Source organism: Petaurus breviceps, unplaced genomic scaffold (assembly GCF_028583685.1).
Source record: "Petaurus breviceps papuanus isolate PSGF00001 unplaced genomic scaffold, PetGlider_PUasm1.0 551, whole genome shotgun sequence".
Lineage (NCBI taxonomy): Eukaryota > Metazoa > Chordata > Mammalia > Diprotodontia > Petauridae > Petaurus > Petaurus breviceps.
This window is the reverse complement of record NW_027186372.1, coordinates 42342745-42362125: the sequence shown is the minus strand read 5'-3', so window position 1 is coordinate 42362125 and position 19381 is coordinate 42342745. Positions and strand designations below refer to the sequence as shown.

The window sequence follows — 19381 nt, the reverse complement described above, 5'->3', positions numbered from 1 at the left end:
CCAAGGCTCTAATACGATGTTCCAACCTTGTAGTACCCTCCCCACCCCCCATACGGCTGTCCTGCGGCACACGACTCCTTTGCAAGAGGAAAGAGCAAAGGCAGACGCAGAGCTCGGTGCGTGGGCAAAAAAGGACTCCGGCTCCAACCACGCCCCTCCCTCCTCTTCCTCCTAGCTCCTTCCACTTCTCCGGGACCCCTCCTCTCTCCTTTCTCCTCCCCGGGCTCCGGCCACTCCCGGCGAGCCGGCCGCTGATTGGGTCCCACGCGCGGAAGGGCTTCCCGGCGCTGGGTAGGGAACCCCCTCCTCCGCGCCCTCCCTGCGCGCCCATGGGCCGGGCGGGCGCGAGTCCCCTGATTGGCCCTGGCGGGATGAGATCATGGCTAGCAGGTTCGGGAGGCCCAGACCGCGGCGGCAGCAGCAGCAGCAGCGGCGGTAGCTGGGAGAGGGCGCTCCAGGCAGCGGCGCATTGAATGGGGAAGGGAAGGCAGCAGACCTGTGCTGGGCTGCTCCTGGGCTGTCCGTGGCTTTGCAGTGTGCGCCGCTGGCCATGAGGAGTGCCCCACCGCTCGCCTGCTCTTCCTGCTCCCGGCTGTTCTTGCTCCCGGTCTTCTGAACCTGTGGCGGATGCAGATCGCGGGGCACCCCAGAGTCTGCTCCTCGCTCGCCGCCGGCTCCTGGGGTCCTGCCCTCCCCCTGTAAAGAACAGGAGCCCCACCTGTGGAGGAGGTGGCGCAGGGCGCACCCCCGCGGGAACCCGGTTGCGCTGGGCTTTGCGAACGAAACGAGAACGTTTTACGTTTTTTTTTTTTTTTTTTTAGGGTAGAGGTACCGGGAGCTAGTGCAGGGGTCGCGGCACGGAGAAGGAGGAGAGGGAGGGAAATCTCTGGGCTAGTCTGTCCTTGGGGAGAGGTTTCCTTCCCCCAAGCTTGGGGGAGATTATGGGACTCCCAGCCCTGGAGTTCAGTGACTGCTGCCTGGATAGCCCGCAATTCCGAGACACGCTCAAGTCTCATGAAGCAGAGCTGGATAAGACTAACAAGTTCATTAAAGAGCTCATCAAGGATGGGAAAACCCTCATCTCGGCGCTCAAGAGTAAGTGCTGGGAAGCGTGCGTTTATCTGGCCCCCACCGGGCTGGGGGGAGCACTCGGGGGCTGGGAAGGGGTGCGAACTCCAGCGGGGCAAGGGCGAGGGGCATCTTGGGGATGGCATCCACGGCTCAGTGCTGTAGGCATGTGATGCCGTCGGGGCATCTTCTGGAAGACTTTTATCGCCTCGATTGCTCTGGGCTTTTTTTATTCCCCCCCTTGCGGGCACTGATTGACAGACCACTATGCGGAAAGGTTATTGTAATGAGGCAGGAAGCAGGAAAAAATGGAGCGAGCTGGCAACAATTAGATGAGGTAAGGGGAGGACCCTTCGGTGGAACGGAGGCTTGCATTCCGGTTGTCGTGATGTTTACCAACAGTTCTGCTGCAGTTTAGAAACACTAGCGCCGAGCGGTAAATATTGCCCCTGTGGGTGGCTGTGTGTGGTGCACAGGTGTTAGAGGAAGATCTGCGGAGCCAGATAAGGAATGCAGAAGCTTTGGGCACAGTGCAGCCCTTCAGGGGAGTTGGAAAGCGATACCTCTGGGTACCCGTTTGGTATGCACTTGGAAAGCACGCTGATCCTCTTCTCTGCTCACCCTTAACCCTCCGTTAGCCAGCAGTATCTAGCCAGAACTTTGCTAACGTGCCCCCTGGCAGAGATGGCGTTGCATCATTGCTCCAGTGCAAGGCTGGTGGGTTCCTCGAGCAAAGTGGAGTCAGTTTTTTTTTCTCTCTTCATTTTTTCTGGCAACTTCTTACCATTCATGTGTGTATATGTGTGTGTGTGCGCATTTGTGACTAGTTTTGACTTTTACAGTATTTGTTCACTGGCAAGTAACAGAAATAGAGGCTCCAGTGTTCAGGTTCTGAGCGCTGAATAGCAGAAGGTGATGCCGGTGGGAGGACTCAAATCAGACAGAGTGTTCCTCTTGAAAGTGTGGGTGAGAGTTTAAAAATAGATAAGCTTGTCTCTGGCTCCCTTCCATTACCTCTTTCCCCTCATCCCTCAATACCAATGGACCTGAGCATGTAACACTGAAGTCCTGATTGTTAATCGATTCCTATATTCTTTCATCTTTTTTAGATTTGCCAGAACAAAGCCCCCTTTCCCTTTTTTTTTTTTTTTTTTTGGTATAGAAAAACTTCAGTTTGAGTCATACTTAACTTTTCTGGAGAACACAGCCAGACTTGGAGTTAGACCTTAAAGTTAAATCCGAAGTGGGGTAGCCACTATCTTTTGCCTCGTTTTGTATCCTTGTACTTAGTACAGTGCCTGTAGCAGGCACCTAATGGAGGTGTTTGATAAATGTTTATTGATTCATTGAAATACCATTTGCTGGTGAGTGACCTTGACCTCTCTTGAGCCCCAGTTTCTTTATCCACAAAATGGGGGTAGATAACAGTACCTACCTACCTCACAGGGTTGTTGTGAGAATCAAATGAGATAATTTAAGTGCTGAGAAACCTGTAATTTAGAAGCTGGAGACATCTAATAGAGGATGAATTTGGAAACATATGGCAACTCAAGTTTTTAAAAAGTTACATTGATTAATTTAGGTTTTAGGGTTGGTATTGGTCTTAAGATCATTTTAGTTTCCTTTTTTTATAAAATACAAATGAAGAGGCTGACTGTAATAATTAGAGCTCTCATTAGACTAACACTTAACCTAACAAGGCTTTCCATACCACCACTCAGTGCAGTATAGATGAGTGCATCTTCTTTGTCAGTTTAAGGAAATTGAGACTGAGGGTAGTGACTTCCCTTAGTCCCATAGTTTAGTATTGTATGATCTGGAGCTACAAGGGGTCTCTAGCCTGGCCTCCTCATTTACAGATGAGGAAACTGAGGTCACAAGAAGGGAAATTTCTTGTTCAAGGCCACCCAGGTAAGTAGCAGAGGTAGATTACAAACCCAGATTTTCTGATACCAAATGAGGGCTCTTTTTACTGTACCCAGTACAGTTCTATGTGAACTCCAGAGTCCCCTCTGGTTTGAAAATTCAGTGATCTCTAGCTTATTGGTAAGGCAAGTGGTATTGGAAGAGTGCAAAGTGGAGCCCAGCTATTCCGAAAGGGAATACGGTTTGCTTGCACCTGTCTCTTCTAGTTTTTAGAAAGGCAACACTATTCCAGGATTGAGTTTAAATGAATATGGAATGAAAAGGAATTAAACATATCTAGATCATCTCTATATAGAAGACCTATTGTAGGCTGCTCCTGGAGATGTGTTTCTGAGTTTGGGAGTAGATTTGACAGATCTGTATTCCAGGTTGCAGGTGTTGCTGGTTACCTTTGGGCCTCTATAGAGTGGTCAACTAGGCATTTCAGGTTGAATTGACCTAAGTGTTCTGGAGCAATCACTAGGCATGTTTCTGAGAGGATTTGAAATTCCAGGTGATGCTGGAGCCACTCTTTCTCTCTGTGGAAATCTACCTGAGTTTAGACATTGCATTTTGAAGGTAGAATAGAATCAGGTTGGCCCCTTCTGGAGGAGTGGGTGAGGATTAAGGTGAGGAGCCCTCTGTTTTTGTGTGTCACATTTTCTTGGTGGAAAGTAGTGTGAGTGTGAGGAAGCATGGCAGGAAATGTGGGCCCTGGGGTCAGGAGAGACCTGGGCCCAAATCTTATTTCTGATTTTTTTTTGTTATTTTTGTGTCATAAGAAGTGTTTACCTTGGGTAAATCACCTAACCTCTCTAAGCCTCAGTTTCCTTCTCTGTAAAATGAAGGGACTGGATTAGAAAAACGCTAGCTCCATGTTGGTGATCCTGCCATCTCTTAAGATCTCTTTCTTAGGAAGCTAGTAGACTGAGTCCCCAGATCTGATTTCATGTCCAGCCTCACATACTAGCTGCATTATACTTAGACCTGTATTTGCCTCAGTTCCCTCAACTGTAAAATGAACATAATAATAGCACCTACCACCTAGGGTTGTTACGAGTATCAAATGAGATAATCTTTCAAAAATAGTTAGCATGGTGCCTCTAACATAGAAGGCACTTAATAAATACTTGTTTCTTTCTTTTCAGTGCATTGTTGCCATTGTTAAGTCTGGTCTGACTCTTCTTGACCCCATTTGGGATTTTCTTGGCAAAGACACTGGAGTGGTTTGCCATTTCCTTCTACAGCTCATTTTACAGATGAGGAAACTGAGGAAAACAGAGTGAAGTGACTTGCCTAGGGTCACACAGCTAGTAAGTGTCTGAGACCAGATTTGAACTGAGAAGAGGAGTCTTTCTTCCTCCAGGCCCAACACTGTTTCCTTTGTACCATCTAACTGCTCCCATTTTCAGTGCTAAGGTTCTGTTAAGTTCTATGTCATACCTCTTCTTTGTGCTGTTTACTGGACAGATTGCTCATTGTCTTAAGATAGCCAGAGAGTAAGCACCAGCAGTATCCATATACAAACTTTCTTTATGAACTACAGTAGTAAAAATCTAAGTTTGGATTTAGGAGTAGAAATTAGGCCCCCTAAAGGGAGCTGACCATGATGAATCCTGTCGGAAGCCCCTTCTGGCCTTGAATCTAGGATCCTAAGAACTCCTCTGCATTGTGGGGTGGCTCCTGGAAAGGTTATCATCTGTGATACTGATTTACTTTAGTCTTATCTGTTTTGTCTCATCTGTTTGTGTCTCAGCTGAGAGTGTCATTTTGTGAGTGGCTTGTGGGATGGAGATAGCAGGAGCTGGACAAGTCTCTTAAGTGCCGATGAGAAGAATCATGAGTCTGGGACTTAGTACATCACTAGGCCATGCCACTGACATGTGTGATAAGCATATTGTCTGAAGGGATTTATGAGCCAGAGTTGTCAAGTGTTTGCTTCCTTAAGGGTAAAGGGTTTCTAAAAATGATGTTAGTTTTGGAAGAAAAAGTGAAAGCAGGAGTCTTCTTTAGAGTGGTTGCTGATTGGTAATTGGTCTACTTGTGTGGGCATCAGTGGGTGACATTCTCAAAAGATGTTTGTGCAAAGAAGTGGTTGAGGAATGTTTTGTCGTTTAAATCACATATAAAATACTCCAGTCATTTAAAAAACAATTTCTTCATCTCCTCCCCCCTCCCCAACCATCCCTTCTGTTTCTGTGGGAGCTTGAAATTATAATCTAATAGCTAGATGAACTCCACTCAATGGATGGGGCTGTGCTGCCTTTTCCCAAGTATATGCTGAATTTGAAGTCAGAAGACCTTGGTTAGAATTATGGTTCTGCTCCTAACTGCTGATGTGACTTTGTGTAAAGCACTTTTCTTTTTTCTTTCTTTTTATTTTTTTGAGGTAATCCGGGTTAAATGACTTGCCCAGGGCCACACATCTAGAAAGTGTCTGAGGCTGGCTTTGAACTCAAGGCCTCCTGATTCCAAGCCTGGTGCACTGTGTCACCTGGCTGCCTAGGTAAATCACTTTTCAGATCATCAGTTTCCTTTGTGAAATGAGGTTTGGACTTGATGGCCTCTCAAGTTTCTTTAATTTTTAAATCTATATTTGTATGTTTTGGATTTTAGGTAGGAAACACACTATTGCTTTTTAAATGAATGTTATTTAATTATGTTCTTTTGCATTCTAATTAATTTATATAACAATTTATTGTTTCTTCTTTCCACTGTCCCTGCCCAATTAAACAATTTTCAAAAGAAGAAAAAGAAAAACCTTCATAAACACGTATAGTCTAGCAAAATGTGAATCCACACTTGCCATGTCTAAAAATATGTCTTGTTCTTTTCCTTAAGTCCTTTAAATTCTCAAGCAGGAGATAGGTAGAGTGCTTTATCTTCATTCCTCTTGGACTTCTGGTTTATCATTGCATTGATCGGTTGGAAAGTCTTTCAGAGCTGTTTTCTTTCTAATGTTGTCATTGTATAAATTTTTCTGCTCACTTCACTCTGCATCCATTCATACATGTCTTCCTAGTTTTCTCTGAAACTACCCATTTTGTCACTTCTTATGACACAAAAACATTCTTCTACATTCACATGCTGTAATTTGTTTGCCGGTCCCCGATAGGTGAACACCATCTTCGTTTTAAATTTTTAGCTGCTATGAAAAGAACTGCTATAAATATTTTTCCATAGCTGGGTGCTTTTCCTCTTACTCTTTGGGGTAGAGGTATGATTGAATCTGAGTATTAAGAGTTTAGTAGGGGCGGCCAGGTAGCACAGCGAGTAAGAGCACCGGCTCCAGTGTTGAGAAGACCTGGAGATCGAATCCCAGGCTCAGACGCTTAGCACCCACCCAGAAACACCTGGCCGTGTAACCTTGAGCAAGTTACTTAACCCCAATTGCTTAGGGGCGGCCAGGTGGCTCAGCGAGTAAGAGCACCGGTCCCAGTGTTGGGACGACCTGGAGATCGAATCCCGGGCTCAGACACTCAGCACCACACCCAGAAATAACTGGCCGTGTAACCTTGAGCAAGTTACTTAACCCCAATTGCTTTATTAAAAAAAAAAAAAGAGTTTAGTGACTTTTGGGAAATAGTTCCAGATTGCTTTCCAGAATGTCTGGACGGATTCACAGCTTTACCCAGTAGTGCATTAATTAGTGTAACTGTTTTCTTCCAGCACTTTGAGAATTTGCTGTTTTTCTCTTTTGTTATCTCTGCCAATTTAATGAATTTGAGGTGAAACCTCAGTGGTGCTTTAATTTGCATTTCTATCATTACTAGGACAAATGACTTTTTTTTTTAATAAAGTGGGAGTGTTTGACAAATTCACCTAAATTTAATAATATTTTAAAATTGTGTTAGTGGAAGTCATTTTTCTTCTCCAGTCTTTGAGACAGTTTAGTATACTCATTTAACAGATATTCTGCTATGAACAGAAAACTACAAATAATAATAAGTTAGCATTTATATAGCACTTTAAAGTTTACAAAACACTTTGCAGTTTCATCTCATTTGTGTTATCTCATTTGATCCTTACAACAGATGCTATTATTATCTCCATTTTACAGACGCAGAAACTTGAGTCACTTAACTTGAGAAATTAAGTTACACAACTAGTAATTTCTGAGATTGGATTTGAATTTAGGTTTCCTTTTTTTTTTCTTTTTGGAGGGGGGAGGGCAGGGCAGTTGGGGTTAAGTGACTTGCCCAAGGTCACACAGCTAGTAAGTGTTAAGTGTCTGAGGCCGGATTTGAACTCAGATCTTACTGACCCCAGGACAGGTGCTCTACTACCGTGCCACCTAGCCGCCCTGAATTTAGGTTTTCTTGACATGTCAGGGTTGCTTGCTGGTACAGTGGATAGAATTCCTGACTTGAGGTCAGGAAGACTCATCTTTCTGAGTTCAAATTTGACCTCAGACACTTAATAGCTGTGTGACCCTGAGCAAGTCACTTAACCCTGTTTGCCTCAGCTTCTTCATCTATGAAATGAGCTGAAGAGGGAAATGGCAAGCCATTCCATTATCTTTGCCATAAAACCCCATATGGGGTCATGAGGAGTTGGACATGACTTCTTGAGTCCAGGTACAGCTCTAATATTCTATTCTAGTTTTAAAACAGTAAACTCCATTTCCTGCCCTCAGGAAGCTTAATTGTCTAGTAGAGGTGACTGGATGAAAGCTTGCTTTTTGAGTAGGCATTGTTTCATTTTTCAGTTTCATGATTATGCTTTCATGTACTTGTGTCTAACATTTACCAGAAACTTAGGGAAAATGTACCCCCCAAAATTGTTCCTGATTGACTTGTGGTTACCATCATGCTGGGTGACAAGAATACCAGGCCTAAACAAATTGAATGAGGTTTGTTTCAGACTCATTAATCTGTACTTTTCACAGGCCTTCTTGGAGGTGCCACTGGCTTTGTGCACTGCATTCTGGGCCATTAATTAGCATTCCTGATCTCTGTACCATCTCTGGATTTCAGCAGCCACAGCCGTACTCATCTCAGAAGCAACAAAAACATTTCAGCAACAAAAATAGAAACTCTAGGTAGAACTATAGAGACTCTTGGAGAGCAAACAAGTAAATCAGACTCTTGAAGGATAAGACTGTTGATTTGTGATCAGGTCGCAAGCTTCTTCCAGCTCCACTTTGGTTCTCAGAAGATGCTGAAGAATTTGCTAAGATTATGGGACTGTGTGCTCTCAAATCGGAAGTTTTCATGTTGAAATAGCCACTTCTGGCCAGAGGGGAACATGTGAACTTTGCTGAGGTTCCTTTGACCTTGTATGGCAATAGACTTTTTTTGGGTCAGGACTTGAGTGATTACTGGTGATTGTGGGGCATTCATTCTATTTAGACATGGATAATAAAGCATTTAATGGAGAGGCCAAAAGGCTGGGTTCTGTTCTAGATACTGTTGCTTCGCCACAGCTGACTAATTCCTGAGACTCTGGCTAAATAACTTAAAGCCTTTGTTTCTTAATCCCTCATCTAGACAAGCTGTACCCTCCCTTATCTCCCTAGTGTGGGATACAGATTTTGTGAGACTGAAACAGTTGTAACTTTGGTTTTAGCTACTTTTTATGTGTCTGTGAAATCGTCCCTGAACCTCAATTTTCTGATCTTTGAAAGAGGAGTCTGTGAGATGTGATCTCTGACAACTTGGCCCTGAATTCTGTCATCCTTTAAGAAGAACCTGTTGGTGCAAAACAATTCCCTGTGTGAGTTGCTGGAAATTTCTTCCTTCTGCTCTACGTTTGTAGGGGGCTTCTAGCTACCTCAAAAAGTGCTCCCCCCTTATTTGAAAAAGGTTGTAATTTGCAGAACCAGCATTTTCTGGGTATATTTATAGAGGAAACAAAAACTACATTGAATTCACAAGTTTTGTAGCTTTAAGATAAAGAAGGCCCCTTTCCCTTCCTTTCTTCCCTCCAGCCTGGGCCCCCAATTTGCTTTGTTCATTTTCTGTAGAAGGGCATCAAATCCTATAGAAGAAAAGTTTTTTTTTTAAATTGCTGCCACACTAAAAGACTTTATAGGGTGCTCTAGTGTTCCTATAAGGTTTTCTCGTAGAAGAAAAACCAGTGGAGTTGGTATATGATGTGTAATCTGGCATCAAGAAATACAAGAAAGGACATTGGAGTCAGAGGACCTGGCAGGGTGTAATGTAATGCCAAAAGAAGGCAACTTCCCAGGTTCAAAATACCAGCATAGGTGCTCTCTATTTTATTCAGTGACAAACCAAGAACAGAGAAGATCAAAACGTGACATCATTCAAAATACAGCATTTACTAAGTGTGATTAAATAATCTCCAAGTACTACCCCACCCCAGGACCTTCCAATCATTCGGGTCCTAAGCTCTAATTCTGGCTTTCCTAATTACTTACCTGTATGACCTTGAGAAAGTCACTTAACTTCTCTTGACCTTATTTTCCTCATCTTTTAAATGAAAAGGTTGGTTGAAATGATCCTTTACAGATCCAAATTCTGTGATTGTTATGTGTGTCGAAATATCTTATCTCTTCTCTGTGACTATATATCTTCATATCTCTAATTATTATTTATTTTAGGAATGTAATGCTGGCTTCTTACAGTTCTATTCATGTCTTTTAAGGTATAGCTAAAAGGCAGAAAGAGGACCTGATTTGGCCTCAGGAAGAGCCAGAGTTCAAATCCCTTTTCCATTGTTTATTAGTTGTGTGACCACGGACAGATCACTCAGCCTCTGTGAAAAGAGGGATCTTGTCTGTTGTCCCTTCCTCACAGGGCTGTGAGGCTCAAATGAGATAATGCCAGATGACCTATAGGAGACCAGCCTCCTCTGCTCAAAACTATGTCCCCGAACATTCCTCCAGTTAACAGTATCAAAGAACTCCGTATACATTGTAGCAGTTCCTTAGGCAGATAGAGGTGTGATCTGGCCAGCCTTCCTCTTCCTATCGGTATTTCCTGTGGCATTGAACCCAGACTTAAAGGACTACAGTTAGGACAGAATGTCCTCCAGTGGTGTGGTTTTTAATATTATTCTGGGATTTCCGATTAGACTCTTGTAAATCTTGAGCTGTGCCTCCTGTGATCCATAGTGACTGATGGTCATGTTAAATCCACAGATACTTCAGAATCCTCATTTTAGCCAGAAGTTCCAGTTTATTGGCAGATGTCTCCTTTGTACTTCTGTTAACAGCCATGGCTATGAGGTTTGTTTTTTGACACCTTATCTTTGTACTACCTGTTACCTCACTCAGCTAATGGGTAGTAAGCTGTTATGTTGATGAGCAAGATAGAAACGTTAGTCTGAGATTGGATTATTAGTCCCTGGCTCATTTTGGCCCCATTTTTTTATGTTGGATATGAGCCATCTTGCATTAAATTAAAAAGGGCCTGTTGGTTTCTACTAGCCTTTTATTTATTTTTTTTTTTTGGAGGGGGGAAGGCAAGGCAGTCAGGGTTAAGTGACTTGCCCAATGTCACACAGTAAGTTTGTCAAGTGTCTGAGGATGGATTTGATCTCAGGTCCTCCTGACTCTAGGACTGGTGCTCTATTCACTGTGCCACCTAGCTGCCCCTAGCCTTTTTTTTTTTTTTAAGCAATTGGGGTTAAGTAACTTGATCAAGTTTACACGGCCAGTTATTTCTGGATGTGGTGCTAAGTATCAGAGCCTGGATTTGATCCCAGGTCATCCCGACTCTGGGGCCAGTGTTTTTACTCGCTGTGCTACCTGGCCACCCCTAGCCTTTTATTCTTTAAGTGACCAAGGGATTGGTTTGGTTGACTTGCCTACTGTGCAGTTTTAGAGTGTAAGCTTCTTGCAAATAGGTTTGTCATCCTTTGTATTTGTATCTCCAGGGCCCAGGATGGTGCCTGGTCCGTAGATGCTTATTGATTGATTAGAATAAGCCACTTTTTTTTTTTCAAGGTCAAAGGTTCACAGAATGAACTTTTGGGATCAACTTCTCACTTTAGCCATGTGACAGTGGAGGCCAAGAGAGGTGATGTGATTTCCATAAGGCCACATAAAGGATAAAGAGGCAAAGCCAAGACTTGAATCCCACTCTCTTGACTCCATTCCCAGGTGCTGAGAAAATTGTTGGAGTGGCACTGCTTCATAGTTACCATCCTGTAAATATGAAAAAACTGAAGTCTGGAGAGCTGGTAGTCAAGACACTTGTGCTGTTGGATATATGATGAAATGTCTTTCTCATGGCTCAGCTCTTCTCTACCTCATTGACCAATGGTATTGAGAGAATCTTCTAGGTTACTATATCATTCTTCTGAGATTGATCCACCCATCTTCCTATCCTCTACTGCAGAGAGGGTTGGATTTTGAATCAGAAATCCTGTCTTCTAATCTCTCTGGCTCAGTCATTTAGTGCCCATGTGACCTTGGGTAAGTAATTTCCAATTCCTGGGCTTCTGTTCACCCATCTGCAAAATGAGGGGATTAAACTAGGTGATGTCTAAAGTTCCTTCCATTGGATTTACAATCATTCTAAGAAGTGACTTGTCCAAGGTCACATAATAAGCTCTCAGAGCTGGCACTTGAACCCAGGTTCTGTGACTAAGTATAGTTCACTTTCCCCTACGCTACTTATCTCATCATCTGTTCCCCTGGTGTCAATGAAGAGCTTAGTGATACAGAGAAGAATCAAGGTATCACAGTGTGGTAATGACTGAGTTTGTGTTGAAATCTCCAGCTTTCTACCTCCTGTTCAACCTGTTCCAAAAAGCCTTTGCAGACCAGTGGCAGTCTCCTGAGAGTTGCTAGGACTCTGAGGGAGTGAGAGGATGAAAATAATCTGAAGGAGAGAGACTCTGTGTGTGTGTGTGTGTGTGTGTGTGTGTGTGTGAGAGAGAGAGAGAGAAAGAGAGAGAGAGAGAGAGAGAGAGAGAGAGAGAGAGAGAGAGAGAGAGGAAAAAGGGAGTGAAGGAGAGAGGGAGGGAGAAAAAAGGAGGGAGAATGAAGGACAAAGGGAGAGAGAGATATTAAAAATGGAGGTTCTTAGAAGAAAAAAAATATGCTAGCTGATTAGGAAAGGAACCACAGCATTAGTAAATAGAAGAAGGGGGCCAAAGGAATGTTTACAAATTTAGAGTAGGAAGTGTTTACAAATTCCTGTGTAAAACAGAGCTGAGGAAAAGGGGAAAATGTGAGGAAAGCAACTTGGCAGTATTGTCATTGCCTTGTCACTCTCTGTTTGTGTCTGGCTCATTTCACCTTGGTGGAGAGCACACTGCCCTGGAGAGGGTGTGAAGGAAGAAATCCTGTGGCTTTAGCTAGCTGGGCAGTTGCCTACTGTTTAGGAGGCAGGGATGCTGGGATTGGTTGTCCATAGTGAGGAGAATTTCTCATTTGGAAAGGTGGGAATCTTCAGAATGGTTCATCCAGGAGTAGGCAGTGGCATTGCTGTGATGGAAGGTGCAGGCCGGACATCATATGCTGAAAAGCAAAGCCCCCTTAACACCCCTTTTCATGGCTTTCAAGGAGGTACAGTTGTGAAGCTTATTCTGTGATGATTCCAGCTCAGCTGTCAGCATACTGTATACTCCAGGCTAGTGTAAAACAAGGCCAACAATTGGACCCTTTTCTGTTCCTTCCCTTTGTCCTCTCATACATATAGACACAGACACCCTTTGAGACATCAGGGACATGTCTGTATATGTGTGTCTTTATATGTGTTTATATGTTTATGTGATAAACATATTATATATAATATAAACATATTATATATATAATAAACATTATATATAGTATATCTATATCTACATCTGTATATCTATGTCTGTTTTTCTGTATCTATCTATCTAGTGTAATTTCACTCGCTGCTACCCCTATGCCAAGAAAGCTGTCTGTGGAACAGGAGCAGACAATTCTTGGTTCCTTGTGAGGACATGTTGGAGGCATCAAACGAGTGTTTGAGTTTGTCTTTGTATAACCAGTTTGTTCAGTAAAAATTTGTAAACTCAGTATGTAAACTGAATAATGTAAATCAGATCATTTTTTAATTCTCTGTGACAGAATTTCTTAACATGGGTTCTGTGAACTTGGTTTAAAATATATTTATTTTTACAACTCTTATTTTAATATAATTGATTTCCTTTGTAATCCTATGTATTTTATTTTATCCATGATTCCAAGAAGGGCTCCTTAGCTTTTTGGGATTGCTAAAGGAATCTGTGACAAAAAGGTAAGAGTCCCTGTTGTTGAGTAGTTTCAGTCATGTCCTAACTCTTTGTGACCCCGTTTGGGTTTTTCTTGGCAATTTCTTGGTTTGACATTTCCTTCTCCAACTCATTTTACAGATTAAGAAACTGAGGCAAATAGGGTTAAGTGACTTGCCCAGGGTCATACAGCTAGTAAGAATCTGAATCCGGATTTGAACTCAGGAAGATGAGTCTTCTTGATTCTAGGCCCAGTGCTCTAACCACTGTTCCATCTAGCTGCCCCTGTACTCCAGTAACTCAGCATTAAAAAACAAACTTCTGTAGTAGATCTTTGGGTCCAGCAAATAGGTCTTTCCTAATGTAAGTAAACACCCTCTAATTTAGAGATTAACTGTGGTGATTTCTGGTTTTTGTTTTCAAGTTCTCCTAATATGAAGGTGTGTACCTCTAAATAGAAATCACCTGAATACAGTACTCAGAAGGACTGTCATTGTCCCTGTTTGTTTCTCCCTGGCCACTCACTTGTCTTATTTTCAGTGAAGCTACTGTTACATTCTTATCTGTATCTGATCTTTTGTAAATAATTCAAAAAGGTTGGTGGATGCTAAAATAAGTCTGAATTTACCTCATGGTGATTTTGTCTGGATAATGGACCAGCCCCATCAGAAAGAAAATGAGAACAAAAAACTCCCCAAATATTGTACTGCTTTCTTTTTTCCTAAAGCTGCTAGAAATCTTGGGGAACTGCTAAGGGGCAGGGTATATTGGTTCAGCATTTCTTTTCTTATTTTGAAGTTTAACCTGGAAGAGTGTAATCTGAACCATGACTAGTGATTTTGGCATAAGCTTCACAAAACATACCCTCAAATGAAGTTTTTAAAGACAAGTTCATTGTAGGGTCATTGCTGTTCAGTTGTTTTCAGTTGAGTCTGACCCCATTTGGGGTTTTCTTGGTGGAGATACTGGATTGCCATTTCCTTCTCCACCTCATTTTATAGACTAAGAGAATGAGGCAAATAGGGTTAAGTGACTTACCCAGAGTCACACAGCTATTAAGTGTCTGATATTAGATTTGAGCTCAGGAAGATGAGTCTTTCTGATTTCAGGCCTGGCATTACATCCACTATTGCCCCCCACCCGCTCTCTCGTTGGAGAGAGGTGGGGAGAAATCTTAGGACACAGGGCTCTGTGAGTAGAAACATGCTGGAAACTATGAGGTCCTTATTGAGGAAGCTGGTAAAGTTGGACCTCATGGTAATCCAGTGTGTCTTTTCTCAGGAGGATGGAGCGAGGGGAAGAGGCCATAGTGCATCCATTTTGTAGCTTCCTAATATATTTTGTATTCTTGCTAATAAGTTCATTTGTTTCTTGTTACTGATAGAGAATAAGTCTGTGTCTTCTAAATATCTGTTCCTTGGGATAAAGTCCGAGTTGTCCTGCCCTAGATAGAGCTCTGAGTGTGTTCCTCTGGTCTAAAAAACCTATGTCAGATGCTTTCTGTTCTGTTTTTCCTGAGGGAAATGGTTACTTTTATTGGTTAAAGTTAATCATTGAGGGAAGAGGGGAGACAAGGAATTCTAAAATTATGGAGAAGTAGAATTTGGCCCAACATACAGAAAACTTCTTGGATAGTAGAACTGTCTAAAAGTGCAGTGGTCTACTTAGTATGTGAGATGGAATGGCTAGTCTCTAGAAGGCATCTAGTGTTGGGATTGTTTAAAGGGGATTTTTGTTCAAGGCAAAGGTTAGGTTAGCCTCCTTGTAGCCCTGAGATTCCTTTGGTTCTGTGAATCAGACTGTGACAAACTTAGAAGACATTTCCTGACTTTTTTGTCCAAGCTTTATTTCATCCACATTAGATTTCCTGATTTGGAGGAAGTGCATGTGCAGTGGTAAGTTTACTTAACTATAGAATGGAGAAGAGTTTTTTCAGGTGAGGGTTTATGAAGCCTAGAGCCAAGTTAGTTCAGGTAGCTGCTGGTAGTGGTGGAGTCGGAAAAACACCAATTGGATGTTCTGAGGCCTTTCTTATTCCTGCTCTGCCATTAACTCCCCATATAACTGAGTAATTCACTTCATCTCCTTTGGACCTTAATTTTGTCAGCTCTCAAAAGAAAGGATTTGATTTCTAAGGCCTAGTCCAACACTGATCTGTGATTTAGGGCCTATTTTGTGGGGTAGACAAAAGAAGTAGGAGATTTTTGAGCAAGGTAGCATACTTGGAAATGCTAAAGTAGGCCGAGAAAGCACTTAAAAACCATTTGCTTTTAGTCTGTATTTATATTTATATATCAGTTAAAATTTTTCCAGACATTTTCATATCTATTGGTAATTTCTTAGACACTTATAAGTATTTCTCAGATTGTTATTAGCCATATTAAACTGGGCAAATCATAAAAAAACAAACAAACCCTGTTTGCCTCAGTTTCCTCATTTGTAAAATGAAGAAAATAATAGCACCTATCTCACAGGGTTGTTGTGAGGATCAATTGAATTGTTATATGTAAAGAAAGTACTTTGTTAACCTCTAGTAGCTTAGAAATGCTAATTATGAGACTATGATTCCTTTTTCAGATGAGGAAACTAGGAAAAATAAAAACACAAGTTATTGGCAATGTAAGGTCTAGGACCCACAATATAATAAATATCCATTGAGAATTAATAGTAATATTATTTGGTTGAATTCCCTTTATTTTGCAGTTGAGGAAACTGAGGCCCAGGAAGTTGTTACTTGCCCAAGGTCTGTGGCAGCAAGCACCCCAAGCCTCCCCAGGGTCGCTGCCACCACAGGTTCTTAGATCTGCTTTGATAAAGGAAAGCAACTTAAAATGGGTTAACAAGCTTACTTTAATCAGTCAGATATGTATCTTTCACCTAGTTCAGAGGAAAAAGGTCAGCACCCAGAACTTCAGAATACACAGACAGAATTATCAAGACAGAAACAGATCAAGTAGACAGCTTTCCAAACTGTCCAACCATTACATCCATACCAAATCAACATCTGGGTTTCAGGGGGCTCAGGACAACGGCTTCCCAGAATCCATATCAAATCACAGAACACTTCTCAAAGTGAGCCCCTAAACAAAGCTACACATCAGGGTTTATATACCCTTCTCCTGGCTCAGAGAATGTATCAACCTTATTGACCCCCTGGCCAATCAAGAAGTATCTACTGAAAAACAAGCCTCCCACCCCAGGCTCCAGGTGCACTTTAGCCTAGGGGCAGGGAAGATCTTTAAAATTTACATTCCCATTACAAGGTCCCAGATAGATCTTGAGTACCAAATCTGGGTTTTGAACCCAGGATCTCTGACTAGCAATCTTTCTCTTGCACAGAATGATATAAACTAAATACAGTTAATGCTTAGGAATTCAGAGTAAGGGCAGTGACTTGCTAAGGCTATATATATAGCAAATGAGTTGGTGAGACCCAGAACCAGATGTTTTGACCACACTTGCTGTATGCCTATGGGAAAGTAATTTCATTTTTCTAAGTCTTAGCTTTCTTATCAGTATAATGAGAATTATGTATCTTTAGGACCTACCTTAGAGGGTTGATGTGAGCGTGTGTCTAGTGAGATAATTTAGTGTGGAAAGTAGGTTGTAAGCCTATAATTTGCAGCCGTTATATGTGGGGTTTTTAACCTGGGGCCTGGGAACTTTTTTTTTTTTAAAGTATTTTGGAAACTGTGTTCCAATATAACTGGTTTGATATGTATTTTGTGCATTTAATAAAACATTACTCTAAGAAAGGGGTCCATACACTTCACTTTGTTGTAAAATATAGGAGTTTTATTCTTCTAAGTGTTGTTCACGTTTTTCAGGGGTGGTGAAAGTCTCAGGGTTTTTTTTTCCCCTTTTTGGAGGGGGGAAGGTAGGGCAATTGGGGTTAAGTGACTTGCCCAAGGTCACACGGCTAGTTTTGTGTTAAGTGCCTGAGTCTGGATTTGCACTCAGGTCCTCCTGACTCAAGGACTGGTGCTCTATTCACTGTGCCCCCGAGTCTCAGGGTTTTTAGTCAATCAACAGATATTTTTTATGTACCTACTAAGTGCTAGACTGGGAATACAAGTTTAAAAAACGAAATAATACCTATTCTCAAAGAAACTTAGATTCAGATGGGGAAGATAAGTACATATAAAAATATATACAACAAAAATATAAAGTTGGTTAATGCAACAAATAGTAAAGCTGTTAAATATAAGGTAGTTTGGTAGAACACTCCCAATTGAGAAGGAGAGGGATGGGAATAAGGAAAAGCTTCCTGCAGAAGTCTCAGCATGTGTGGCTTTCCGCCAAGGGGCCTCTTGGCCTGTCTGCATTTGGTATGAAAGACTGGGTCACTTCTACTATATTACTACTGGAAAACTCTTGAAAGAAAACTTTTATATTCATGGTCTGTCAGAGGGTGTTTTCCCACAGAGTGTCTTTGGAACTCTTGTCGGGGTTAAAGTCATTTGGGGTCAGAGCCTATAACCACACTGTGCATTTCTTAATAATATTCTGGAAACTGCCTGAGGAGGTTGGGGGCACAGTATGAGATGTGGAGGAAAGCTGAAGACTAGGGAAGCTGCAGAAAATAACTTTGAGGAGGGAGGTATGGAGCAATGAATGAGTGCTTCCCAAGGTAAGTCCTGGTATTGTGTTCTGATTGTCCTTGATGGGTGAGGGGGAAATGGGCTTGGTTCCTGTGCTGCCTTATCTCTGACCTCATCTTTGTCCCTTCTCATCGCAGCTCTCTGAGCAGGGGTGTTAGGGAGGGCAGATGGCAGAGCACAGCAGCTACTGATTGGCAGTGTGTGGGCAAAAGGATGCTAATAAGTTCATTCTCTCTCACCCTCTCTTTCTCTCTCCCCCTCCCCGCTTTGCTTCTTAGGAGATAGGTGTGACATCCCTTTCAGACAGACAGACTGGTTTTGTTTCTTCCTGTTGTCTCTGGTCCTCTAAAGGACTAAGAGTTGTCAGCTACTCAGTCAGTAAGCTTCTGCTTTGGTTCCTGTCTTTCAATTTTACTCTCAGTGGAGGCATCCTGATCTCTGAAAGAAGCTTGCAGACTGCCTGCTTTGTATAAACTACTTTTTTGTTTTGTTTTGTTTTTTGCTTTTTGGAGGGCAGTTGGAGTTAAGCGACTTGCCCAAGGTCACATGGCTAGTAAGCAGCCTTGACATATGCAACCCTAACACATCTTCCTGTATCACAAGCAGGCAAGGTCACACTAGCCAAGGGTCTGATGTATCCCTAGGTATGGCCAGTTTTATTCTCTTTGTACCCCAGTACTTAGTCTACCATATGAAGATACTTAAAACATGCTTATTGACTGAGTAGCTGACAACTCTTAGTCCATGGCTAGTAAGTGTTAATTAAGTGTCTCAGGTCGGATTTGAACTCAGGTCCTCCTGACTCCAAGGCTGGTGCTCTACTCACTGCGCCACCTAGCCGCCCTATAAACTACTTCTTAAAGGATCATGGGGTTGTATGCTTAGAGTCAGAAGGGACCTTAGAAGTTGTATAGTTTAACCATCTTATTGGTTAGATAAGAAAAGACTGAGGTTTAGTGTCTTGTCTATGTTCACACATCGAGGAAGTGAGGTGAAGGTGGGTGTTGAACCTGGGTCCTCTAACTCCAGCGGGCAGCTAGGTGTCCCAGTGGTTAGCGTTCTGGCCTGGCGAAGACTCATCTTCCCGAGTTAGATCTGGCTTCAGACACTTACCAGTTGTGTGACCCTGGGGAAAGTCACTTAACCCTGTTTGCCTCAGTTTCCTCATCTATAAAATGAGCTGGAGAAGAAAATAGTGTGGTGTCACTGAAAAAAAAAAAAAAAAAGAAAATGGTAAACCACTCCAGTATGTTGGCCAAGAAAACCCCAGAAGGGGTCATGAAGAGTGGGACACAGCCGAATAACCATCACGACAAGATGGGGAAAACCTCTGACTCCATAAGCCAACATTCTTTTTTGCTGCATGCAATGGAGTGATTCTTGGATTGGGAAGAAATCTCATTTCCTCCCTTTCTCTAGCCAGCATGCACGTTCCCTGCAGAGATGCTCTGCTCCAGTGCATGCAAAATTGAAACGGATCAGATAGTGAATATTCTGCCTGAAGCCTTTTGGTTTTTTATATGCCTTTTGCTTTCCCCTGACCATCCCCCCCTTCCTTTCTCCTCCCTCTTGTTCTTAATCAGCATTAAGTCAGACCATGTATGTATGAGGTGCAGCGCATTTCTTTGAAGGTAATCGAGAGGCTTACCTTC

At 42.5% G+C, this 19381-nt stretch overlaps 1 protein-coding gene across 1 annotated transcript in view; it reads left to right on the top strand.

Annotated features, from left to right (window-relative positions):
* The first annotated feature begins 374 nt into the window (after window positions 1-374).
* ARHGAP26 (Rho GTPase activating protein 26) overlaps window positions 375-19381 on the top strand; it is a 517847-nt gene continuing 498840 nt past the window's right edge. Inside the window, exon 1 of the mRNA XM_069102296.1 lies at window positions 375-1095. Coding sequence (XP_068958397.1) covers window positions 942-1095 — 154 coding nt within the window. The 5' untranslated portion in view covers window positions 375-941. The remainder of the gene's footprint in view (window positions 1096-19381) is intronic.